Raw genomic sequence first — 27119 nt, 5'->3', positions numbered from 1 at the left:
GATATATCCTCATCTATTGATCCATGGAGGACTAAGAGGCACAAAACAGCCTTCTCCAGAGATGCAGCTTCCCTGGCCATCTTAGGAAGGACACCACGCCATTCTTAGACCTTCCAAGACCTCTACCTGGCACTGCCTAACGTTTTCTGGTAGAAGGAAACACTAAACCACCTTTCTGGTGCTGATCATCAATGGGTCATCTAAGACCTCTCACTATCAGGTCCTGTGGTAATCAGTAAACCTGGTTCTAAGCTACCACAGTGGATCAGACCACACTGGAAAATTTGAAGTGAGGGATGGAAAGATCTGTTGCATTTCTGACGAGGGCTAGGACACCTCCGCCCTGTGGTTCTGCTATACAGCCACAACACTGACGCTGACAAAGAGCAGAGTTCCTGTGGAAACACTTACGGTGCGATTCTTTGGGCAGAAATGGGTCTCTGAAAAAAGGCCTCACTCCCAGTGGTATGGAGGGATGGAGTCCAGTGGGATGGCAGGTCTGGACCAACCAATCAGGGTCCAAACCAAGTCAAGCATCAACTTCACACAGCTGGAGGTAAAGATCTGTGAGTGACTAAAGGACAAAGCCTGCTGATATAACATGTTGTAGCATTTTCAGATCTTCAGACAGATGCTCACTGGCTAACTCATAATCAAGTGTAGCTCTCCCAGCCTTTTCTGCAGCTAGAAAAAGACAACCCACAAGAATCTACATTTACACAAGTGAGGTTGATCATATTATATGCTAATAAGTGAGTTAGCTTCACCTTCCCATCCTTCTGCTTGTATTTAATTACTAGTTTAGGCTTTAAAGGATCTTCCCTTCACCTGCAGATCACTTCAGCACTCCTGTTCAGAATGTAGAGTTGGTCACCTAGACCAGGCTCTGCCCCGCCCATGAGATACCCCAGGTGCACGATACTGAGGAATGTCACTGGGCTTAGGGCCTCAAAGGGTCACCACCTCAAGAAGCAGGGTAAGACTCAGCTGTAACAGGGACGTTTGCTCCCTCCAGGGGAAAGAGAAAAACCCTTTCTCACACCTCACCTCAAGATGCCCAATTCAACCAACATTTTTTCAACAGCTAATGAAGTCAACAGGGACCTAGACAAAGGTTCTGTCCCCGTGAAGCAATTCCTTACCAGGGGTATGAACCAAGACAGTTTGCCTTTAAAAAGCACTGAAGTGTTAGTTCCATGTAAAATGACCAGTACGGGTCAAATTCCAAGGGAAAAATCTAAATCCTGAAAAGGAAAAGGAGTTTGCACCACTTTGAATCTGGTTAATACCAACTTTCCCTGAAGGCTGACCTGGAGCATCACCCCCTTCAAGAAGTCCTCCCTGAATGCTCAGGCACACCGTCCCCTACATAGGCTTCTGTTCCTGACCTTGATCACCCTGCAATGAAACTGCAGGGATGTGGGTCCGGCCACCACAGTGCAAGCCCTTGAGCTTTTTACCCCAGCCCTGGATGTGCTCTCTGGCCATAGCAGCACTCGGAGTGCTATGAACTGAAACACAGAGTGTGTGCTGACGTGTGCGTGCGTATGCCCAGGTCTATTTGAGGAGGTGTCTGTAGTTCCGTGGAGAGTGGCATATTTTTTCCTATAGAACTTCCTTTGTCCCTCCTACCTTTCCTAACATTATACAACAAGTCCTCCTGCACAAATTGCAAAGGAATATCTGCCCTCCTCCTCTGATATTTACTGAAAACGGAGTTAAACATGGGCAGAAGCAAGAAAACCTCATCTTCTTATTAATGCCTAGCTCATGAACCAGGGGTTAAGACCAGATGGATTTGGGGGAGAGAGGCAAGGGCCAGCCTCTGGGAATGAACAACTACACTACGAAGTGCAGAAGAGAATGGGCACAAGACATTCTGTAAGAACAGATCACAGCGGAAGGAGTCAACCACCACCCATCTGAAACTCAGTTCAGAGGCAAAAAGGGAAAAACGCACACTGAAGCTCTGGCGAGGCTACTTCAGGAGTCATTTATTTTGCCAGAAGAAGCTATTTTCAGAAAAATGAGTTTAGATAGCAAGTCACTTCAAGGTCACAGTTGTACCTTAATCTAGCTTATGCCCTTCACGGGTGTCCTGTTCTTACAAAGGGCAGGCTATCATTAATATATTCCTGACATCTGGTGTACTAGGTGATGGCTTAATCTCTCCATTTTTCCTGTTTTGAAATCCTGCTCTTATGGTCCAAACAAAAGATGCTGATGTTTTATTTGGGGAACCTGGGATTTGGATAGTCCTTTCACCTGCCATTTATATTGACCTAAATAATCAAGGAAATAACAACCATTCCAGCAACTTTATTCTCTCCAAACTATTCCTGAGCCTGCTGTGGAATTCACACATTCCCCTCCCTGAATTGTAGTAATGTCTGTATCTGAAATATAAATTTTTAAAGGGAAAATGTTTTAGTCAAAAGAGTGTAAATGACAGGGTTTGAATCCTGATTCAGATTCGAGACATAAGAATAAGGAGGAATTTCTTCTGTCCACCAGTATTTCCTGAATCCCCACCATGGCTAGGGCACTTTGCCAGGTGCCAGGTGGGCCTGGAGGAGGCTGAGGGTCCCGAATATTCACACAGACAGAACATGAAGGCCGAAAGTACCAAGTCAGGGCCAAAGTGAGGGCAGATACCCACAAACACATTCTCATTCACCCCAGACATCTGCAACAGCAGCGCCCCAACAAATCAATAAAACCACAACCCAGGTACAGGATGTGCATGATAAGAAGGCGCAGAGGCCCAGCAGGGAGACTCAAAAACAATATATTCTCCACACAGCCAAACAGCCAACAAAGACTTCCGAACGACCAAAACCAAGGCTGTTCTAAACATCAAATACAAACCCTATTGTGCCTTCCTAGGCAGCCAGGGAAACTTTTGTTCTGAAAAATTAAATATATGCAATTCAGGAACCTCAAACTTAAAATCAACTATGAAACACGGAGGATCCAAAACAAGTGGTCAGTCAACAGACAAAAGGAAAAAATACTCAACTTCAAAATGAGTCCATCTAGAAAAAAAATAAAAAAAGCACTTCAGATTTTCTGCAAACTAAGTCAAAATTGTTGGTGCCCTTGATTTCTTCCATAAATCCACATTCAAATGATGCATTTTTAAAATTAGAGTTTTCCTCCTTGAAAGCTTGACTGAACAATTAGTGCCCAACAACTATTAGATGTTCAAACTGAACATCTTTTAATGCCAATTGAAAGAGGCTATTTACCATCATTTCCCTTAGTTGCAGCAATAAAAGTGCTCACTCCAGTTTTACAAAGGGCTCCTTCAGTCCTTTGCCACTAAATATTGTACCTTTTTTTCTTGTTCATTGGTTTGCAATAACTCAGAATCCTCTATGTCCAATGTAGGATGAGCAAACCAACAGATTCCACTTCCAAGATTTTCCATGGACTCACTTTGGGCAACACTGTAGCTATACAGTAATTTCAGTTCCATTTCCCATATTCCTTGCAAGATCTCTCAGAGTGGACGTATGTGCAGAAATTATCCCCAAATCCCTATGATTCAGGATAAGGAAACTGCCTTCTCTTCCTCAGGTACCTAGTAATATTCTATTGATTTGCATTCCAGAATCTTAAATAAAAAGCAAAAACAGGAGGAAAGTTACACTCAAAAAACCCTTCTAACTCTCAAATTCTGTGTAAATAAACATCTTACTGTTTCCAAAGTTAATTTCAGAAAAGGGCTGGGCCAATGACTTCATATTTAAGTGCTCAGGGTTGAGTGGTGGTGGTGGTGATAGTGACACTGATAACATTTTCCATCATAGTGTGTGACATGGGTTGTGCTCAATGTGTTACGAAAGTCCTTGCTGCATTCCCACATGAAAGTAGGTACTGCTGGGGATAAGAAAACTGAGGCTTACAAAGGTTAAGTGACCCCTGTTAGTTAAGAGGCAGAATTAATAGTTGAACCTCAATCCGGGTGACATCCAACCATCACACTATGATGCATTGATAATTATGGTCATTGTCCAATAAATATTCCTCAAAGCCTATATTTCTGTACTATTAGTCCATAATTGTAGATTCTGCATCCTAGTTTATGTGGCATAGGCAAATGCTAACGTGCCTTTTCACAATGAACATAGACCAAATGGAGGTTGAAGGTAGAGTCAGAAATGTTCAGGGAGAGGTCAAAATGGCATTACCCAAAGTTACTGAAAATGGCAAAATTATCAAGAGTTCATGCATAAGATTATGATCAACAAAGTAAATGAACTTTCAGAAGTAAGCAAGAATCAACTGTATCTACTAATTTTCAATGGCTGGGATTCTACTTCCTTTAAGATTATGGGCACTATGTTTATTAGTGTACGTTTATAAATTTATAGTTTCATAAAAAAAATACCCTTTAGGACCCTATCAATTTCTACCACTGCAATACAGTTACCCTGATCCCTCTAAATTATTAAAAATTTCCATTAATATTTATGAGGGCATAGAAAACAAATATACCTTTCAGAAATTCAAAATTATGGAATAAACTTCAGTCTTGCTTTCCTCATTATCATGGTGCTGAAGAGGACAGAGATGAGCAGATGCCTCTGTGATGTCATTTGAGGGGTACACAAGACTGAACCCTCCCCTATCCCAGGAAATTTTCGCATCCCTCTCCTAAAGTGTGATGTCCTAAAGCCAACCCACAGAGTGTCTTTCCTTGGCCAGAATGATCTTTTCAGAAGGTCCCTGTCATCATATTAGTTTCCTTGAGAGATAAAAAGTAACCAAAGCTACCATTTCTTGGGGGTTTATTTTGTGCAGGGCGTGATTAATGTATGAAATCCAATTATGGCATCAAGCCAATGTTGGCACCATGTTCAAGAGAAAACTCAAGAGACTAAAGGACTTGCTCAGTGTTCACTCCTGTGGAGCAGCAGAGCTGGGCTAAGCCCTTGAGCTGGCGATCCCTTCTTTTCTCCACTCTGTTTGTTCATCCACATGCCAAGTTTGCTTCCCCTGAGGACCTCCCATGAGCTGTTCCCTCTTCCTGGAACGCCTTCTCTAATCTTCACATGGCTGCTTGCTTCTTGTCACTCAGGTCTCAATCGAAATGTCAACCTCTCTGTGTGTTCTCCTCTGACCACCCTAGGGAAGCAGCCGCCTTGCCACACAACCACACGCCCTGCTTTAATTCCCCACCTAGCACCTACACACCATTTGTTATTTTCTTTTTCATTTGCTTGCTTATGATCGACCCCTTCACGCGAGGGCAAGAGTTTTGTAAGTGACACAATGCAGGGTGGTGTGTTCTCTGCCCTACAGGAGCACCTGGAACAGCTCAGCACACAGCAGGTGCTCCATAAATATCTAATTATAATTAGACCGCTTTCCTGCTACCTGTACCATCACAGTGAAGTCAGACAAGGATCCTGGCCTAAAGTCCAAAGAGGTGGACGTTGGCTTCACCTCTGACTAATGGCTGCTCCGTTCAGCTCAGTTTCCACCACATTCAGATCGTGTCCAACATGACAGTGAAGGGAAATGGAATTCAACAGAACAAAAACCTTGGTGGGTCAGAGGCACCCAGGCCACAAGAGACCTGGACGCAGATGTTCAGAGGCACAGACAATCCTCACCCATCTCATCGCTCGCTCTTGGACTAACACAGTGGGGCACTATGATGCCTGTCATAGCTGCAAAAGAGGATAAATGTTTTAAGAAAAAGTTTACAACACAAACCCTATCTCATTTTATAGGGGCAAGTTTATATTAAGAGAAGAGACTAAGCCGAGGTCACTCCAACTGTCCTAGTTATTTTTTTTAACTTTTCATCTACTGCAAACCTCAAAGAACCCCTTCAAAAATAGAGGCTTTGAAAATACCTAAATAACACAACCAAATAGGTCCTAAAGTGGGTCAACATCTAGTGTGTTTCAGTAGGAGCCAGAACTAGGTGAGAATGCATTTTTTTCAGGCACAACTTCTTTTCTTTAAAATTTACAGCTTCTTTTTTTTTTTTTTTTTTTTAACTAGTTAACTGTCTTACATAAGTAACTAAAATGAAAATTTCCTCAAATGTAGGGGGAAATATTAGAATCAAGCCCTAGGAGATAGACGTTAACAAAAGTCTTTTGGTTGGGGTAACTTCACCTGAGGCCCTCTGTCCATAGTCAGGCTTCAGAGGATCCCTAATCTGGTGACACTGTTCCGAGAACACAGTCAATGTGCGCACATGTACTTTTCTAGAAACAGGGTTCCTCACTTTCACCATCACTAAAAGTAGCCACAGTTCAGAATTAGTTTGAGAAGTACTGCTTGACTTGGAATCTGCTCTCAATTCTTCTATACCATAATGAAACACAGAAATACACAGTAAAGCATCTAAGAGGTCCAAGACTTAGGAGTTAAAACACATTTTCTGATTAGAGAATGGTGTTAACACACGCATGACAAACTGAGTATCAGCAGAACAATCTCCAGAAGACAGAAGGGAGCAAAATATCCATTGGCCAATGGAACCATAACTGGAAACACTGAACTCTGACACTGTACAGGGTCACAGCATTTAGGCTGCCCAGGCCTCTGACATCACAGACAAAAAAAACAAAGCCCAGTGTGAGGTCAGAGGACACAGTACCATATTTAAGTGCTACAAAAGACATGCAAAGATAGTGCCATGCAAGTATGAGGGGTAAATACAACTTACAAAGGAAAATGCAGCTTTGGGGTTTGGGTTCAGGTGCCTGAAGAACAGGGCCTAGGTCTGAAATTGGGTATCCAGGGGTGGATACAGAACATGCTCACACTGGCCCCAAATGACTTACATTATTAAAGCAATTATGAGGGGCTCGTGTTCACTATGGCAAATTATCCTCTGGCAAATTTCTTCACTTCTTACCACAAGTACAAACTAAACACCTTTGGTAACCTAGTAAGTATTTCTCTCCCTGTGAGGTCAAAGATGAGCAAGGGTAAAATCAAAGGAACTGTCAAGAAGGCAGCATTTAATAAAAGCAATGCTAGTGAGTCCCTTGATAAGTGGTCTCTCTACTACAAAAGTCCCATGAGCTTCAACAACCACTGCTCCAACTTACCGGCACTACAGAAACACACAAACGTAATAATCTTGATAAAGCAGTCTGGATAGTACCATGATTCTCAACAAAAATTTCCAGTCTCATAAAATTATTCAGCACAGCATTTAAACACCATGATAGCCAATACCCTTGGGCTCATTCCTCCATCTAATTAAAATGTCTGTCCAACAAGTGATTTATAGTCTTTGTCATCACCTAGGGTGAATATATAGACTTGTGGCTACAGACACTTTGGGACTACAAAGATTTAATTACTGTGCTAGTGAGAATGGCTTCTAGCAAGAGCTTAAACAGTGGGATTCTCAGCCTCTCTCTGACATGAGATAACCGGAATATAACTTACAACCATTGGACAGAGCAAGGCATGCATTAGTGTAAATTAAGAAATACAACTGCATGGCTTAAAATGAGGACCTGCTCTATTTCCTTAAGGCTGGTTCTAAGCCAAGGAAATAATACCAACATCACCATCAGGACTGGGCAAGTCACACACTAAATCCTCCCCAAGCCAGAGCAATTTAGATTTGGATCAATTGAATTTTTGGAAGTTCCTAACTTCAATAAGACATAATTCATTTTGACTGCTTAAAATCAAGCCAGTTACTCCAAAACAGAAAAAAAGGATGTGACTACCTAATACACAGAAACAAAGGCTTTGGAAATGTAAGGGCCCTTGGAGATAGTCTAGTGCAAACCCCTGAAAAATGGAGGTTTGCCTTGGATCCTAGCTGATCAGTGACAAAGTCACACCTTGAGCCCAACTCCCATATAACACTTACATATTATTGGAAGTTGCTTGCTAAACACAAAGAGGCACTGGCCTAGTTTGCATGAGGCCTTGAGTTTGATCCCCAGCACCACCAAAAAAAAAAAAAAAAAAAGTCTTTTTAATGGGACAATTAATAAAATACTACTTGACCATAAAAGGTAACTCCCTGTATATGTACTAGTAAAGTAACTTTCTCTAAATTTTAGGATACAAATATATATAAGTTTATATATTTATACATATACACACATATATATATAAGTTTATATATGTATACATATACACACATATAAAATCTAAAAGTACTCCTCTGAATTATTTACAAATTAACAAATTAATATACATCTAAATAAATCTAAGTATATCTACATTTTTGTAAATATACATGTAGACATGAAGTATGTGTGTGTGTCACACTTCCTGTGAGCCACAGCAATAGTAATTGGGTTGGAGCTTTGGTTCCCACATTCTGAAAACAAAGGCTTGAGCTATGGTGTCACCAACTCAAAAACCTCCCAGGATCAAGCACATAATGAGTCAAGAGAGTTGGTTTGACAATAGGGAGTGGTGGGGTCTGTAGTAAACTGGTTGGCACTAAACGTCTTCAGTTTTAATGTTAAAAATATTTGTGCCAAATGAATATAATGGCAGGCTGTCTGGGGGCCTAAGAGTTGCCAGGCTTTTTAGTGTGGTGGTTCTGAACTAGATGGTCCTTCTGTTCAACAGCTATGATTCTTTTATGATCCATACAAAATTTTAAGTATTTGATGGTTCTAATACAGTGGAACTTGTTAAAACTCCTGGCAGGTTATCTTTTTACAAGCATCAGAACTTAGTACCCTCCCAAACTTTCCAAAAATGGAAACACATCTGTGGGTCAGAGACATTTACCCTTCAAAAGGGAACCTGTCATGTCTCTCTGGAGAACATTATCAGGTCAAAAGTTCCTTTTCTTCTTTTGAGGAAAGATTTTTAAGTTGTTAAGTGAAGTAGGCTGTGGTTATCTGTGCTGGGGCTTTAAGAATCAGCTATCTTCCCCTCAGGAAGATGTTCCTGATCTTCCTAAACCAGTTGTCTACCAGCATCTGAGTATTTACTTCTGTTTATAATGTCTTGTTTGCTTTCATTTTTAATCCCCAATCTATCTCTCACCTGGAACTACAAGACCTTTCAGAGAATGGGCCATGTCTGTTTGGTCCACTTGACTCTCCAGGCAACAGCACAATGCCTGGTCCGCAGGATAGACTCGGTGGTGGATAAAGGCTCACCTAGGGCTTGGCATTTCTGGTAGAAACGTTGAACAGTCTGTGGAGTAGCTGCCTCAAGAGCGAAGGGGATCGATCTTAGTTGCCAACCATTCCATTATACTCTGAACTCCCTCACACATCCCACTTCTATGTGAGGCCAATCCATTTACATGTCCATTCTTTCAGGATGGAAGGCAGGGAGGCAATGGACATCCCAAGGAGACACTAAGGAAGAGGACCAGACCTAGACTGGGCATGCCATGGAGGACATGATCTTGACAATTGTTTTACAAACTAGAAAAAAGACTACAGATAATCCAGGGAACCTCTCTTACTCTGAGTAAATGCTGCCCACCTTCTAAAACGCACAGCACTTTTACCATCACCACTAATACCATTTTAAACACTTGCTAGATACCAAAACTGTGCTGAGTTGCATAAGATAAAATGATTCATGCTCCACCCACCAACCTCACTAGCTCTGCAAGGCTGAAGTACAACATTTAAAAAGTTGTTTCTTGCTGCTCCCCAAATTTAACATTGGACTAGCAAATTATAAGAGTTTACCATATATTATAGGTTTAAAAACCACAGACTTTCTTGGGGAGGACAGGGGTGATACCAGGGATTGAACTCAGGGGCACTTGACCACTGAGCCACATCCCAGCCCTATTTTGTATTTTATTTAGAGACAGGGTCTCATTGAGTTGCTTAGTACCTCACTTTTGTCTGGCTTTGACTTTGGAATCCTCCTGCCTCAGCCTCCCCAGTTGCTGGGATTACAGGCATGCTTTCAAAGGAAAAAAGCAAGGAATTTTTCATCTCACAGGGTTTTCAATCCATTACCATATTCAAGGGGCATAAAAATCTGGCCCAGTCTTTCAAGCATATATGTCTTGGGTGATTTTAAAAAGAAATGCTAAAATTTGGTTGCTCCCAATTATTTTCAGTTATTTCTTTTTTAAATATTTTTTTTAGTTATCGATGGACACAATACCTTTATTTTATTTATTTATTTTTATGTGGTGCTGAGGATTGAACCCAGTCCCTCACACATGCCAGGCGAACCCTCTATCACTGAGCCCCAACCCCGTCCTCAGTAATTTCTTTTGACAAATATTTAGTGCCTACTGTGTACCAGAGGTTGCTCATGGTGCTGGGTTAGAACAGTGACTAAGAGAGGCAGGGTCCCTGCTCTCCAGGTGTTTCTACTCTACAGGAGGAAGATGTAATAAGCAAATCAAATAGCAAAATGATCTCAGAGAATGATGAGTGCAATGAAAGATGACAAGATAATAACATGGTTGGGAAGATGCTCCTGAGGGGGAAACATCTAAGCTACAGCCTGCATCATGAGAAGCAGCCAGCCTCCCTGCAGTGAAATTAAAGACACCATATAACCAATACAATTCACATGCACTGGAATAGACCTTCCTTGAGATTCTAGAATATGGTTTTCCCCTAAAACATTGTAGGTTAGTCAGTCAGTGTTAGGCACTCCTTACCAATTGGCTCAGGAAAAATATCACTTATGAGAATGCATAACTGAACTCTAAACTACAAAAGAGAATGAGTCCATCGATAGAGAATCTGGTAGAATATTGGTGCTATACATTCATGCTCCCAGATCCAAGAATCAAGAGAAAAGATAACAACAGCCCAGGAGTAACCTTCACCTGCCAGGACTACAAAACAAGTGTCTTACTGAGAAATTGAGAGAAAGCAGTCCTACAGGGTTGCAGAGTACAGAATGTCTTCAGCAGGGTTGAACAGGAAAACAGCCTGGGATCCCGCCAAGAAGGTCCTTCCTTCCTGAGGGGGCGCCAAGGTCTTTCCATGATGCAGCCTCCAGCTCCTCCTTCCTCCCCCCACCCCCCAGGGCTCAGCATTAACTAGTAAATGCCAATCCCCAATTGAAAAGTCAGAGAATCAAGAGCAAATACATGAGAGAAGGAAACTGTTTTAACTCAGGCAAACCTTCAGTCTTCACAAATCCAAGAAATTATGCAAAATAAACAAGTTCTAGAAGCAGGAAAAAAAAAAAGTCTGACAGTGATAATTCAGAAAATGAAACTATATCCAAAGACCAGAAACTAAATTAATAATTTGTTTTATTGCGATATGGAGTTTTTTACACTCCTACTCTGAAAAATGTTTTCTGCACTAAAAAGATAATGAAGCTTTCAAAAGTCAGACTCAAATCTAATTCTGTTATTTACTAGCATCTTATTTAACATATTAGATAAAAGAAAAATGATAAATCGTTATTGTTTTCTCCTACAGCCATCTTGAGGTCTAACTGTCCCATAACATGCACATAACTGAACTATCAGATAAGCTCTGACACATACATATAACTGTAAAGCCATGATCGCAATCAAACTAAAGAATGTATCCCCCCACCAACCTCTGACACTTAGGTCTCCTCTGTAATCCATCCTGCTTTACCCCTACTCCTCATTCCCAGACAACCACTGATGAGCCTCCTGTCACTACAAACTCATTTTCAATTCTCATAATGTTGCATAAATGGAAACATACAGTGTGTATTCTTTTGGCAGGGGCGGGGGGGATATCTGTTCTTTTTTCACTCAGCATGAATTACTTTGAGATTCATTCATGTTGTTACATATATCAATAGTTCATTGCTTTTTACTGTTGGGAAGTATTCCAAGGTATAGATGCACCATGATTTGTTTAAATATTCATTTGTTGGTTGTCATGTAAGTGTACAGTTTGGAATTTTTGCAAAGTTGCTACACACATGTACAGACAAGCCTTTGTATAAATGATTTCATTTCTCTTGGTAAATACTTAAGAAGAGATAAGTCACATAAGTTTATATTTAATAATTTAGGAAACTGATGAACTGTTTTCCAACATGACTGTACCATCTGACAGCCTAGCAGCTGCATGTGAGAGTTCCAGTTGCTCCACTTCCTCACCTACACTTGTTATATTCAGTCTTGTTAATTTTAGCCTTTCTAGTGGGAGCATATTGTTATTTCTTTTTGGTTTTCATATGCATTTTCTTAATGATGAATGATTTTGAGCATATTTTCATGTACTATTTGCCAAGAGGATGTCCATTCAAATAGTTGATCCATTTTTAAATTGGGTATTTTTCTCCTTAAGTTTTTTTTTAGAATTTAAAATTTTTTTTTATTTTTCCTAAATAGTTGTACATGACAGCAGAATGCATTTTGATAAATCATATATAAATGGAGGGTAGTTTCTCATTTTTCTGACTTTATATATTGTAGGAACACATCAGTCATGCAGTCATACATGTACATGAGGTAAGAATATCTGTTTCACTCTACTATCCTTCCTACCCCCATACCCCTTCCTCTTCCTCATTAAGTTTTAAGAGTTCCTTTATATAGTTACGTTGTAAGTCCTTGTCTGATTTATATCTTGCAAGTATTTTCTTCCAGTCTTTGGTTTATGTTTTCATTTACTTAAGCATCTTTGAAAAGCAGTATTTTTTAAACTTTGATGAAGTCCAATTTTTTTAACTTTTTCAAGAATTGGGTTTGTGTGTGTGTGTGTGCGTGTGTACGCGTGTGTGCACGCATGCATTATTTAAAAATGTTTTCCTGAATCTAAGGTGACTAAGATTTTCTTATTTATATATTTTCTTACAGAGATTTTATAAATTCTTACATTTAAGAATATAATATACTTCCAATTAATCTTTGTGTACAGTATGAGATAGGGGTCAAGGCCTGTATTTCTGTGCATGGCTATTCAGTTGTTCAAGTACCACTTGTTGAAAAGGTTAATATTTCCTCCATTGAACTGTCTTCCTGGCACCTTTGTCAAAAATCAACTGATCTTGGCTGTGATTGTAGCTCAGTGGTAGAGCACTCACCTAGCACGTGTGAGGCACTGGGTTCAATACGCAGCACCACATAAAAATAAATAAAAGGTAGTTAAAAAATTGTTACTTAAAAAAAATCAACTGAGTTTATATGTATGGATCTTATTTCTAAACTCTCTTCTGTTCCACTAATCTATAAGACTCTCTGTACACCAATTCCTTTGTTTTGATTATGGTAATTCACAATAAACTCTGAAATCAGAGTGTAAGTTCCCCAACTTTTTTTTTTTTAACTATTCTTAGACCAGTATAGGTAGTTCACATTTCAATATAAATTTTGCAATCAGGTCTGTCAATTTCTAGGACAAACCTTACCACAATTTTAGTTGTGATTGCATTACATCTATTGAATACTTTGGGAAGAATTGATTTCTTATTAATACTGAATCATACCACCCATGAACCCAGTATCTCTCTCCATTTACATATCTTTATCTCAGCAATGTTTTGTCCCTTACACTGAAAAGTCTTGCACATCTTTTATCAAATTTATCCAATGTCACATCTTTGATGTTCTTATAAATAGCAATAAATAACATTTTTATTTCAGTATTCAGTTGTTCACTGATAGTACTTAGAAATATAATCAACTTTTGTATTTTGGTTTAGATCCCAAGACCCAGCTAAACTCATTTGTTATTTGTAATAGCCCTTTCATGGATTCCTTAGAATTTTCTACAATCCTTTGTCTGCAAATAAATACAGTTTTACTCTTCCTCTGTAATTTACATGCATTTTATTTCTTGTAATTGCTTTATTGCATTGACCAGGAACTACAGTACTAGGTTGAATAAAAGTGGAAAGAGCAGACATCCTTGCCTTGATCCTGATCACAGGATTATTATTCATTCTTTCACCATTAAGATAATACCTCTTGTTTTTTCATAGATGTCCTTCCTTTATCATGTTGAATAAGTTCCCTCCTATTTCCAATCTGCTGAGAATTTTTACTGTGAATGGATATTGAATTCTGCCAAATGCTTTCTGATTTGTCAAGATGATAACACAGATTTTCATTTTCACCCTGTTATTATGCACTGACTAATCTGTAAATGTTAAATCAACCTTGTAGTACTGATCATAAATTGCATTACTCATTTTCTATACTGTTAGATTTGATTTGGTAAAATTTCAGAATTTTTGCATTGTGTTCATGAGAATAATAATCTATGGCATTCTATTTTGTAACGTCTTCATGAGTTTTGGGTTAAATGGTAATATACCATGACATTTGGTATAAAGTCAACCTATGAAATGAGTTGAGAATAAATTCTCTCCTATTTTATGAAAGTTCATATAAAGCTGATAATATTTCTTCCTTAAATGTACATAAAAGTCACTAGGAAAGCCATCTGAGAACTGAGGTTGCAGTGTGAAAGATTTTTAACTACAAACTCAATTACTTTAAAGTTATTCAAGTAATTTGAGGTAATTTGGTAGTTCACATCTTTCAAAGAATTTCTTCATTTCATCTAAATTGTGGAATTTACTGACATAAAATTCTTTATAATATACTTTCATTATCCTTGATCTGTAGTGATGTTTCTCTTGTTCCTAATATTGGTAATTTGTGTCCTGTCTTTTTTTTTTTTTTGCCTTGATTATTCTGGCTTGACGTTTATAGATTTTATTTGCAAAAAACCAGCTCTTTGTGTCATTGGTTTTTCTCTATTATCCTTTCCATTTCCTACTTCACTGATTTCTGCTATCTTTATAATTTCCTTCTTTCCCCTTACTTTGAGTTAATTTACTCTTCTAGGTGGAAACTTAGTTCTTTGATTTGAGATCTTCTTTTCTAATTTAACTGTTTAAAGCTATGAATTTCCATTTAAGAACTCCTTTAGCTGTGTCCCACCACATCACTGGGTTTTATGTAGATTGAATAAAATTATATATATAGATAGAGAGAGTCTGTAAACAAAAATTTGTCCACTCCATTTCAGGCAATGTGCTTGGCACTAGCTGTATATTGCATAAAATAGACCTAGTGTTTCTCTTATCAAGATTAGTAGAAAATGCCAATGAACCTACACCAAAACCAGTGTTAATGATTCTCTTCTTGATACATAGAAAGTAAGCAAGAAAGCCTAACAACAGTATCATGATAAAAGTATCTTCTGTTTTTACACATTTTGTTTTACAATAAAGCTACCATTAGGTCCTCTTCTTATGATGTAGCAAAAACAAAATTGCTTGTCTTTTTTTTAAGTTTGCAATCTGTAGTTTCACTTGCAACACAAAAATTTATTGTGGAGTAAATTCAATTACTCCACATGTAACTGTCTGAATGAAATACACATTTCATTTTAATATAGCAAAGATAAGAATTTCTATAATCCTGAACTTCAAAGAACTTTTTAATCTATAAAGAATAGTTTTAAAAGTAAGCTTTCCTATATTTTCAAATTTTTTTAACAAAAAGAAAAAATAAACAGTATCTACCCTATGCTCGGTTTCAAAACATCCAGAACCTTAAAAAAAAATAGAAAAGAAAAAAAAAAACTCTGCCCTATAACTGAATATATATGCATGGCAAATTGTTGATTTATTTAAATGCTAAACCTATTCCTACCAAATATTCATGCTTCCCAAAACACCACCAATGGGTTATATTAAACATGTAAGTATAATTATTTTAGACAATTATAGAAATTACATTTACATTTAAATCTTTATTCATTCAGTGTATAATAACCAGCTCTGTACACCACCTAGTCAAGTGACCTGCATCTTCCACACTTAACACTTTTTAGGTCCTCACCTCTTGGTCTTCATTTATGCTACAGGTTCTCAGCCTTGACTGCACATTGGAATCACCTGATCAGCCTGTAAGTACTGTTGTTGGGTACCACAGCTAGAGCTTCCAACTAGAGTCTTTACAGTGGGGATCTTTAGCAGGCACGGTGGTACACCCCTCAAATCTAGCTACTCAGAAGGCTGAGGCAGGAGGATCACACGTTGGAGGTCAGCTTTGAAACATAAGGAGATCCTGTCTCAGAAAAGAAAAAGGACCAGGGATGTGGCTCAGTGACAAAGTGCTTACCTAGCATGCAGAGGCCTTGATTCAATCCCCAGGAGAAAGAAGTGGTGGTAGGGTGTCCAAGGCTCCCTGGTGATTCAAATACTCAAACTATGAGTGAGAAGTATTAGTCTAGGCTCTCTCCAAAAGACAAGCTTCACGTGGACACTGGCCCATCTGTACCACCATACCTCAGAACCTAGTTCCTATAGAGCTTTGCCCAACCTAACTCCTAATCAGACACTAATCAATAAATTCATCCAGATTCCTATGCTCATTTCTATTTCATATCCAGAAACTCACAGGATAAAATGTAAATTTCAAAGTGTATTTTAGTCATTCCTTTCTAGTTTACTAAATTCCACAAAGTAAGTTAGGCTGAAGGAAAATGAACTCAATATAATTTGATGATTGGGCTTAAACAGTCATGATACTTTTTGATCTTTTTTAAAAATGGCGGGGGAGGAAGGGGTGTTCTGGGAATGTAACTCAGTGGTGGAGTGCTTGCCTACAATGCATGAGGCCCTGGGTTAAATCCCAGTACAAAAAAAAAAAAAGAAAAGAAAAGAAAAGAAAAGTGAATTTTAGCCTAGAGCATGGTGGCACATGCAGTCTCCTATCAGGAAACTAAGGGATAAGAATCTCAAGTCCAGCCTGGGCAACTCAGAAAGACCCTGTCTCAAAATAAAAAAAATAAAAAGAGCTGGGGATGTAGTTCAGTGGTACAGAGCCATTGGGTTCAATTCTCAATGCTCCACAAAAGAAGGAAGGAAGGAAGGAAGGAAGGAAGGAAGGAAGGAAGGAAGGAAGGAAGGGAGGGAGGGAGGGAGGGAAAAAAGGGTAGTTCCACAAGCCATCTCTAATTTTAGAGAACATATGGTAAAATTACCAATTCCCCAAAGTATAAAATAAACACAGAAATGAATCTTCATCATTATCCATCTGATTCCACCACTTGTTAATTTCAAAGAGATTTCCAATACTGATTCACATTCTGGGTTCAAAAGTGACTCCTTCCACAACTTAAACCATTAAATTCCTTAGTCTTCAAACCCGGTACTGCACTTTGCCAAATCAGATCACTTCATTCCATCATTTCATCATCTCCAACTGAGAACAATAATACCTACATTACAAGGGCAGTGTTAGAATTAAGAAGCAAAAGCATTTCTACATTGTGCAGAGTGCTCTAGAAATTTTAATTCATTTACAGCAGAAATTTTGCCTCATGGGAAATATGAGGAAAGCAGAGGCAAGTGTGAAGTTGCTGGTAGACATGTCAATACAAAGGAACACCAGCAGGTGAAGGCGGGGAGGAAGGGCAGTCTTCTAAGGAGCTCTGGTAGTCTCTTAGAACAAAAGCTGCAGAAACTGCACATTGCAGAACTCACACCTATCAGATTGACTGCACGAGGTTACTTGGTAACACATGAAAAGCTCATCTCCTTGGAAAACTGCTAAATAATAAAACTTCACCAACATGCAAACCCAGGCAATCTGATCCCTGCCAGTGTAGCTCCTGTACCTCTGGGATGTAATAGATGTGCATGCCGAAACACGTGTGCACGTCTGCGCGGCTGAACCAACATGTATCCATAAACACTATGAATAATACTCGCGAGAATGTATGGCTTTCTCCTAAGAAGCGCTTGAAGCACTTTCACATCACTCCTTTCTTGCCTTTCCTATCTACCCGTGGGCTGAAAGTTGGTATGCCTAACCAAAAGTCTGGGCGGAGGGAGGTGACCGCCCTAGCCCCTTCCCGGCTTCCCGTTAGCCCAAAGCCGCGGTTCTGAAAAGGGACCAGGTCCCGGCCGGCTTCCTAAAGACACACCTGCGCCGGCACACACCCACCGCGATCGCGTCACCAGTGCCGCGGCCATCTGGGAGAGGACCAAAGTCTGGAGGGAATTCCCTCCGCGGTTGAGAGATGGGAAAGCGGGACCCGGGCGATTTTTGAAAAATGGAATGGAAGAAGTCCAGCAGACACAAAGAGGAGGAGTCAACGCTACTCACCCAGCCCTCGAAGGTGTCCGAGGTGCCGGCCGTGCGCAAGAGCTCCTGGAATTGCAGGGTGCAGTTGGCCACAAAGTGGTCGTAACCCAGGGGCGTCTCGTGGAAGACGGCCAGCTCAAGGTGGCCGCCGTCGGTGACGTTAGTGCAGAACTCCTCGTTGTACGTGGGTTTGTTGGTTTTCTGCTTGGTGCTGGTCTGGCCCACGCGTACCTGGTCCACGCTCACTGTCAGGTAGGGGTCCAGCAGCTGGTAGCCCTTCTTGAAGAGCGAGTGGCGCAGGGACCAGCGGGTGGGCTGCAGCCCCACCGCCTCTCCAATGCGGACCCTCAAATAGCCATTGAACTTCATGGTGCCGGACGACATGCCGGCGCTGCTGCCCCGGCCCCAGGGGGCCGCGCTGGCTCGCACAGGAGAGCGCAGAGATTTGGCTCAGGCCAGCCCTCGCCGCAGCCGCAGGAGTGGAGGCAGCTCCGGGGAAAAGCAGCGCCAAAGCCCCCCTCGACTGGCCATTCTGCCTCCTCCGTGGGACCTTCCCCTCCCCTCCTTCCCTCCCTCTCTTACTCCCGAGGTGGAAAGGAGGGGAGCCCGGCGCCGAGCCCTCCGCGGGCCGGGGAAGCACAACCGTTCCTCTGGAGCGCGCGGCGCTTCCCGGAGGATCGCGTGGGACTCGCCCCTTCTCCAGGGCCGGGAAGCTCCTCTCCTGGGAGAGCGACCCGTCCGGTTCGCTCCAGCCCCAAGCGTCTCTTCCCCCGCCTCCTCTAGCCTCTCCTCTGCCCCCGCCTCCGCGGGCTCACGCTCTCCCCCCCTCGGCGAGCTTCAAACCAGGAAGCAGCCGCCGCCGCATCCCGGGCAGCAACCTCGCGCCGGCAGGCTTCAAGTTCACCGAACCCCAGCGCGGACTCCCATGCCTTCCGCACCCCGGGGGCGTGGTGCGCAGCCCGCCTCCCGGCCCTGCGGATGGGGTGCCCCGGCGCACGCGGCCGCGGAGCCCAACGCTCGCACCTCGCTACGTGCTCCCTTCTCCCTGTCCGGGTCTGGCGCGCGCGGCCGGCTAGGGGCCACCCCAGGAGCGAGCCAACAAGGGAAGGGTTCGTGGACGAGCGCGATCCAACACCTGAGGCATGGGAGACCAGCCGGGTGAGGGCTGGAAGGCCGGGAGGAGGCGGAAGAGGAACAGCGGGGAAATCCTCCCTCCCACCCTCCGCGACCCACCCTCCGCGACAGACTAGTGACCCTGCCTGGCCATCCGGGAGAGCCCCGGCCCGAGGCAGGAGCACGGCGACGGGGAGATTCTTTTTCCTAATCTTTACGGGGATGGCTCATCCCAGTTTCAACTCGGGCCCTTCCTGTTTGTGCGCCTTTCCTGCAGAGGGTAATTACACAGTTGTTTGTTTTTGTTTTTGTTTTTTAATAGGGCAGTAGTAATGATGGAAATCCTGTCCTCCTCCTTCCTCGGAGAGGTGTGTCTCCTTGCACAAAGAGCAGGAAAGGTCGGTTCTTCTGGAGACAGACATGGCCGAGATCTAATAAGTCTCTTCCTCTACGGGGTGGTTCCTGTTCCACCCAGCCCTGCCCGGCAAGGGCAGAAAATGTTCACACACAGGCTGTCTCCCCACACATGCGGCTAAAAAAATTGCCTCTTCAAAGAGCACTGTGTGTTACTGCTGTAGGAATCAGCAGCCTTCTGATCCTTCCCACCCAGGGCTCCTGCAGATTTTGTCCTCTGGGAGAACTTGGGTCTACTCTGCTGCACCGCAGCAAGGTGTGCTCCCTGAGGGCCAGCCATAACCAATTTGTATCCCATAAAGTCTAGGCCATTCTTAAGAAACTTACTCTCTTTCTTGCTACACTGGTTTTCTTGGAGGTTTTTTTGTTTTTTGTTTTTGTTTTTGTTTTTGTTTTTAGCCCCCTCCTCCCAGTACCCTAATAAGTTCTCTGAATAGGATCTTAGCCATTTCACACTAGTGAATGGAGGATTCGCTAGAAATAACTACACACTATACAATGAAAACAAGAACAATGGATTGGTGGGTGAGGGCCTGTCTTGAAAACATCAAAGCTTCTTTAAAGAGGAGGGCAGGGATAGGACACATCCCCCTTAAGACACCTTAGCTTTAGGCACAACTTGTAAAGTATGCGACCAGACATCTAGAGGACTCCCTTCTGGCCCCAGGGCTTCAGGGGAAAAGGTCAAGTTCACAGTTTGGGTCAACTGTCACCTTCTCTCCAAAGACCTGAACTCTAAAAACCACTGAAAGATTTCCTGCACAGCTGCCCCAGGGTTGAGATATAAGGGTCACCAGACACTCCATCTTTACCCTATCAACCAGTGCCAATCAGGCATCAGGGTGGACAGTAGTGCCAGAGTACTAGGAAAGACAACCAGGGCACCTTCCTTCCCTGGTTTACAGCCCCAAAGGGAGAAGGAACAACAAATAGAAGATGCCACATGTAGGGTACAGTAAATGAAAAACGCAAGACGCCATGGAAGAATGTAGCCTGCATTGGTGGTCAGGGAAGGATCCCTGAAGAAGTGGTCAGGAATGGGATCCACTCATTCAGAAAACCTGAAATAAGGGATGATTTGACCTGTTTGGGAGCAGAGAGGACTCTACATAGTTGAAGACAAGAAAAACAAGGGGCATATGGGGTAAAGTCAGCCTGAAAACATGAACATAGGAATAGTCCTCTCCTCCCAGTGCCCTAATAAGTTCTCTGAATAGGATCTTAGCCATTTCAAACTAGTGAATGGAGGACTCGCTAGAAATAACTGCACAGTGTACAATGAAAACAAGAACAGGAGGTCATGGGAGACTCATTCCACATTACCTATGGGCAACTGGAAGCCCCAGAAGGCTGTCAGAGTCAAGCCCAGATGAAATTTGTTTTAAACTATATCTCTGGGGCTATGCAGTAAATGGATTGGAAGGAATAAGCATGGGTTTGTGGGGATCAGTTAGGAGGTCATTGCTAACACTGAAAGGAGAGGAGATGGTGATGGAGATGAATATAAATAGATTTAGTGGTTAAGAGGTAGAATTGAGGTCTTGGGGATGGATTCAATGGAGGGAATGAGAAAGAAGAAAGTATCAAAGATGACTTGCAGAATGTGGCTTGAGCATCTGAGTGAGTTGAGAAGTCATTAAGGAGTTAAGAAACCCTGCAGGAGGATAAGATTTGTGGGAGGAGATGAAGAGTTCAATTTGAAACTTGTCGAGTTTGATATATCTGTGAAACATTTAAGTGGAAATCTGAACTGGGCAATTGGCTAGGTGGTTATGATGCTCGGAGGGGCAGTCCAAGCTAAAGACATAAATTTAGAAACCAGTGCATATAGATGGTAATGGAAGCTAGAAAAGTGGATGGGATTCTGTTATGGGAAAAGAGAGGAAGAGAGTGTAGCATGAGAAAAGAATAGAGTCAGGACAGAGCCTGATGGAAACTCCTACATTTACAGGTGGAGGAGATGGAGGCAAGGGCCTTAAGGAGTGGCGTCCAGGGATGTAGGAGGAAAAATCAGGAGGATGTGGTGTCCAGGCATTGTAGAAATCAAAGAAATAGTGTTCCAGCAGGAAAGAATGTTGAACTGGGTCAAATGATGCTAAGAGATTAAGCAAGGATGAAAGAGTGCCAGGTGGCCTTGGCAGTGGACAGATTGTGGATCATCTTTGAGTAGTTTCAGGAGTGAGGGTAGAAGACCATTTGGAGTTGGTTGAGGTGAAAAATAAGGAGGTGGAGAGAGTGGGAGAAGATACCCTTTTCAAGGGGTTTGGCTAGAATAGGAAGGAGAGAGAACTATGAGAAAGAAGATGGAATGCAAGAAAGAGGGCTTTTTTAGAATGGGTATCAAGAGAGGAGAGAGATCACAGTTCTGAGAATATAGGAGAGAATACCATTCAGGGCACAGGTGAAGGGATGGGCCCGAGTTTAAGAGGAAACATCTAGAAGGGCACAGTGATACATACCTACAGTCCCAGCTACCCAAAGCTGAGGCAAGAGGACCACTTGAGCTTACCAGTTCAAGACTAGTCTGGGCAACACAGTCAGATCCTAGCTAAAGATTAAGGAGGAGGAGGAAGAAAATAAGAATCTTTGTGGCTCTCAACCTGCATCCAAAATTGCCTGACTGAAGTCACACATTTAAAATGAGATATCTGAACCCTCCAAAGTCACAGACAGGCTATCTATGGTATTTTCTAGCAAACTTACTCATTCTTTCTCTTCTTCCTTCCCCCTCCCCATCACCTGTTGGTTTTGTTTTGTTTCTCTCTCCCACATTCCCACATTCCTCATTTTCTCCTCCTGCAAATGGTTCTGTCCATAAAGCCTGGAAAGATGACCACTAACAGCTCCAATTTCCCATATTCCCAGCTCAAGGATCCCAGCAGAGTAAGGATTTTCTCAACCAGCATCTTTAACTCAATCCCCAGGATGACTCCACCGCCTCCAGTTTATGTCGTGTGTCATGAAGTGGCTTCTGGGGACCACCAGACAGGTACAAGGTACCTATTTGAAGTACTGTCTGTTAATACAAACCTCACCTATGTAACAACTTTTATGCAAAATTGATTCTGACAACTCCCTTGGAAGGCAGGGGAGCAAAAATTCCCCTCTCTTTGCACATTCCACCCAACTCACTAGAGACTTATATGTAATACAATAAAGCAACTATTGTAATACAGATATATATATATATATATATATACTGACTATTTAAAATCTGTATTATAGATCCTTTTACAGGATCATATCACCACTACTCTTTCTTGTCTTAGTCACACTATAACTTTGGATGTCTTTATATACATATCTCCTAATATATCTTCTAAATATATAGAATATATCTAATATATCTTCTAAATGCTTTTTTTTGATTGATGGGTTGCTTGATTGGCTGAAATACTGCCATTTTTCTGATTTCTTAAGAAACATTTCACACAAGCCCCATTCTACTTCCAGAATTAAAGAATTTAGAGAATAACACAGCCAGGTCAAAAACTACTCCATGTTAATATAAAATGCCACAGCTTTTGGAGAGCAATTAACAGTAAAGAAAAGATTCAAAAAGATTCAAAATAAGAAATGGGTTCTATGCCTGCAGACATCTAGCAATAGTGGAATGTGTAAGTAAATTGTAGAAGAGTAACCCAATGAATATTATGTAATTATTAAAACTTTATATGATAAACAACCAAAGAATAGTAAACAACATTTAAAAACTAGAATAAAATGTATAAACATACCATGAAGTACATAAAATATGTATAAAGAAGGATCAACAATTAGAATGCAACACAAATAAATTAGACCATTCTTAGAGTGTTGTGCTTGTAAACAAATAATAGATGCACTTACCTTAAAGGGCTTTGAAGATAAAATAATTCACATAAAGCATTTGATACACTGCCAGGCACAGGGTGCACTTTGGCTGTTATGTTGGCTGCCATATTATAATTTATTGAGCATCCTCCAGCATTATAACAAGGCACTTGACAAACATTATTCATTTAATCCTCATGGCAACCATATGAACATTTTTAACATCTCTGTTTTACAAATAAGGGAACCAAGGGTCAGAAAGTTTATGTGAATTGGACCACATAGTTAATACATAGCAAAGCTGAGTTTTGACCTAGTTTTTGAAACATGCTTGCATAAACCCATTCCAAGAGTTAATTCTAATCCACAGTAGGATTAAAAATTACTGTTTGTGCTGCATGCAAGGAACAAGAATATGGAGATTCTCAGCAGGCAGGAGAGAGTGGTGCACAGGGCAGAGGTCATAGCAGTGCCATTCCATATCCGTTTCCAAATATACAAAGATACATCTAAATTAGAGGGCCCACAATGTCCTACTTATGGGTGTTTCAAAAAGAAAAGAAAATGTTAGATCTTGCACAGATACAGTAACATTGCTCAAAAAAATGGAAAAAAAGTACATTAATCTCATATTTGAAAAGGATATGGTATATTGGGCAGAACAAGTAAGAAAAGACCCACCCCTAGACACATCCTTATAAAGTTTCTGAGCTTCACAGTGGATAAAGGGAAATGCTTCAGTGACATAGAGGAAGAAGCAGGAACGCGGGGAGGGTAGGAGAATGAGATCAGAGTAGTGGGGACTTAGAGGTTCCGACACACCAGGCAGTTAGGGTGTCATTGAATGAACAACTTGTACTGAGGAAACAAAGGAAAGGAAGTCTGAAGGGGAATAGTCCTTAAAGGGCAGGCAGACCCAACGGACACGCAGAGTTTCTTTTTCCTCAGGCTTCCTCAAAGGAAGGAACTTAAATTACTATTTGCCTCAAACAACCACTTAAGTAAGACAGATTCCAGGAACTGGGATCAGAACGGAGGAGTGAGCATAAAAGTGATACTCTCATAAAGAGCAGTCAAGTTAGTAACACTTAGTACTGGCAATTGCTTGGGCATAGCCTGGTGATCAAGAGCAACAGCTGCATAAAACATTTCTGCCACTATTTTCTAAAAGGAAAATTAAATGAGGCTAAATATTTCATGTGCATAAAGAGAACACACATACAAATCTCTCCCATGACTAATTTATTTTTTGGCTTAACTCACCCAGCTGAATCTGAATCTACCCATGTTAAAATATTGTCATTCAGAATCATTTTACCTTACCAAAACACCTTCCTAGTGTCACACAGAACCCTGGAACACCTTACAGCCATTCTATTAAGAAACAGATTCAGGGCGCTGGAGTTGTAGCTCAGTGGTATGGCACTTGCCTGGCATGTGTGAGGTCCTGGGTTCAATATTCAGCATATAAATAAATAAAAGAGCCATTGACAACTAAAAAAATATTAAAAAAAAGAAACAGATTCAGGTGCTTGGAAATACAGCTCAGGGATAGCACACTTGCCTAGCATGGGTGAAAGTCCTGAGTTCAATCCCCAGTACCAAAAAAGATAAACAAAACAGATTCATAAAAGCCTAGTTATGGTTTTGACAATTAAAAAAAAAACATAATTCATGCACAACTAAAAAAAAGATAAATAGTTTGGAGGTCAAAGTTAATTGCACTTAGTCACCTCAAACATCTCTTAGCATCACTCTTCTGTAATATCTTAAAGCATGTTACCAAATAAGGAAAATATCTTTTCAAACTAATATAGTATAAAATTATTTAATTCTGAATGCAGAAACTTACAACTCCTTATTTTTAAATATTTGGGGCACTTTTCAAAATTAGTGAAGGAAAGCAAGTGAATATGGTTTAAAATGTAGTAATCATTAGGGAGGGTGGCAAGAATGGAGGAAGGAAGGACCGTATAGAGGGAAAAGAGGGGTGGAAGGGGTGGGGGGGAAGGGAAAAAATAACAGAATGAATCAAACACCATTACCCTAGGTAAATTTATGATTACACAAATGGTATGCCTTTACTCCATGTACAGAGAAACAAAATGTATCCCATTTGTTTACAATAAAAAAAAAGAAAAAAAATGTAGTAATCATCCTTTCTAACCTATCATTAATATACCTAATGGTCAGGCTGTTCAATTAACTTTTCTCATTTGGTTCAGGTCCATTAACAAGTCAAGTGGTCATTAACTACAAGTAGCAACCAAGTTATTATAGTGCATGGCTTTCGTGAGAAACCTACAAAGGAAGATGACCCTTGGCTCTGACAGCATCTTTCTCTTCACCATTTGCTGGGTTTTCTCCATGCCTTATTGATGGAAGTCTCTGGTTTACTCAGGGACCATGCAATCACTAGTTCCATTCTGGTTAATGGGCTTCATACTTGGCCTTTTCAAGGTCCAGTGGAATTGCCTTTAGGTCATTTATAAGAACTTCTGTGGCTCAGTGGTACAGTGCTTGCCTGGTATGTGTGAGGCACTGGGTTCGATCCTCAGCACCACATAAAAATGAATAAAATAAAAGTATCATGGCCATCTACAACTAAAACATTATTTAAAACAAAAGAACTTCTGCACACTCTTTCAGCCTTTGAGTGGAATAGTTTTATAGTTGTTAAATAATCAGAATGATCTTTATCTGTTCAAATGATCTTAATTTCAAGGTCCCTTGGTTCTTACCTGTTTTTTCATAGCCAGGCAAAAGGAGACAGCTTCACTTTAAAATGAATATTTTACTAAGATGTAGTCATAACTACCACCAGGATGTAATCTATAATTTTGTAGCCATTGTAGATCTTCACAATATGTTGTTAGTCCAAAAAAGCAGGCTATTGAACTGTACAATTCAGCAGGCTCCTATTTGGTGTGAAATGTGCGTGAGCATGTGTGTGAGCATGTATTGTGTATGTGTAAATTTGGAAGGGTTAACCACCTAGTGTTAACTGTGGTTGTCACAGCTCATAGATTACAATGCAGAGTCCACCTGGTGTTGAAAACAGGGACTCTGGAGCTAGATCACCTCTACCCAAATCCTATCCCTGGTCTTTCCTGACTGTATGGATTTAGGCTCCACCTACCCTTACTGTGCCTTGGTTTTCTCATCTGTTATAGAAGTTATTTTATCCAAAGCACTTGGGATAGGGCTTGGCACATGGTAAGCAATTTTGTAAGTGTCTATTATTATTCATGGCTTTTTTCTCATTTATCTGTATTTTGTGATTTTTTTTAAATAATGAGAAAATTTTAGCAGCGTAATCAAGGTTTTTAAGCTTATATTAAAAATTTTAAAACTGCACACCAAATCACGATAAGGTTGACTTTAACCTTTTCAGTTTTTAATCATTTCCTGTCATCTTTCTGGTCAGGTTGAATGTCTTCTTGCTTTTGCAATTGAAAAAGCAGGTGGCCCATGTTCCCAAGAGCAGATCATTCACAGTAAGAAGGCATGAAAAATGTTTTGTCCTTGAAATCCTGGTAAAGTGTAAAATTTTCACATCAACTCTGGTAATCTTTCTCATGAAAAAGACAAAATTTTAACTTTCTACAGAACTAGTGAAGATGTAGTTCTATCTGAAAGTCCTCCAAACTTTTTGCCCCCACTTTTAGAACACTGAAGTGAGGTATTTGTTTTGAACACAGAAAACTAACAAATGTTTATTCTAGATACCAGAAGAGTGAAGTAGGTAAATCAAGGTACTGCTTATTTTCACATTAATTTAATG

At 40.9% G+C, this 27119-nt stretch overlaps 2 protein-coding genes across 2 annotated transcripts in view; one reads left to right on the top strand and one right to left on the bottom strand.

The window, feature by feature from the left end:
* Nucleotides 1-19194, bottom strand: part of Prkch (protein kinase C eta) — a 223387-nt gene extending 204193 nt beyond the window's left edge. The window contains exon 1 of the mRNA XM_047540006.1: nt 18017-19194. Within this exon, the coding sequence (XP_047395962.1) occupies nt 18017-18379 (363 nt within the window). The 5' untranslated portion in view covers nt 18380-19194. The remainder of the gene's footprint in view (nt 1-18016) is intronic.
* On the top strand, nt 18012-19854 carry LOC124976928 (translation initiation factor IF-2-like). Its single transcript, XM_047540008.1, has 2 exons — nt 18012-19153; nt 19431-19854. The coding sequence occupies exons 1-2, from the start codon at nt 18363-18365 to the stop codon at nt 19642-19644; spliced, it is 1005 nt and encodes a 334-aa protein (XP_047395964.1). The 5' UTR covers nt 18012-18362; the 3' UTR covers nt 19645-19854.
* The last annotated feature ends 7265 nt before the right edge of the window (nt 19855-27119 follow it).

This window comes from Sciurus carolinensis, chromosome 2, assembly GCF_902686445.1.
Source record: "Sciurus carolinensis chromosome 2, mSciCar1.2, whole genome shotgun sequence".
Taxonomy (NCBI): Eukaryota; Metazoa; Chordata; class Mammalia; order Rodentia; family Sciuridae; genus Sciurus; species Sciurus carolinensis.
Note: the sequence above shows the minus strand (reverse complement) of the source record. Positions and strands in the feature narration are given on the sequence as shown.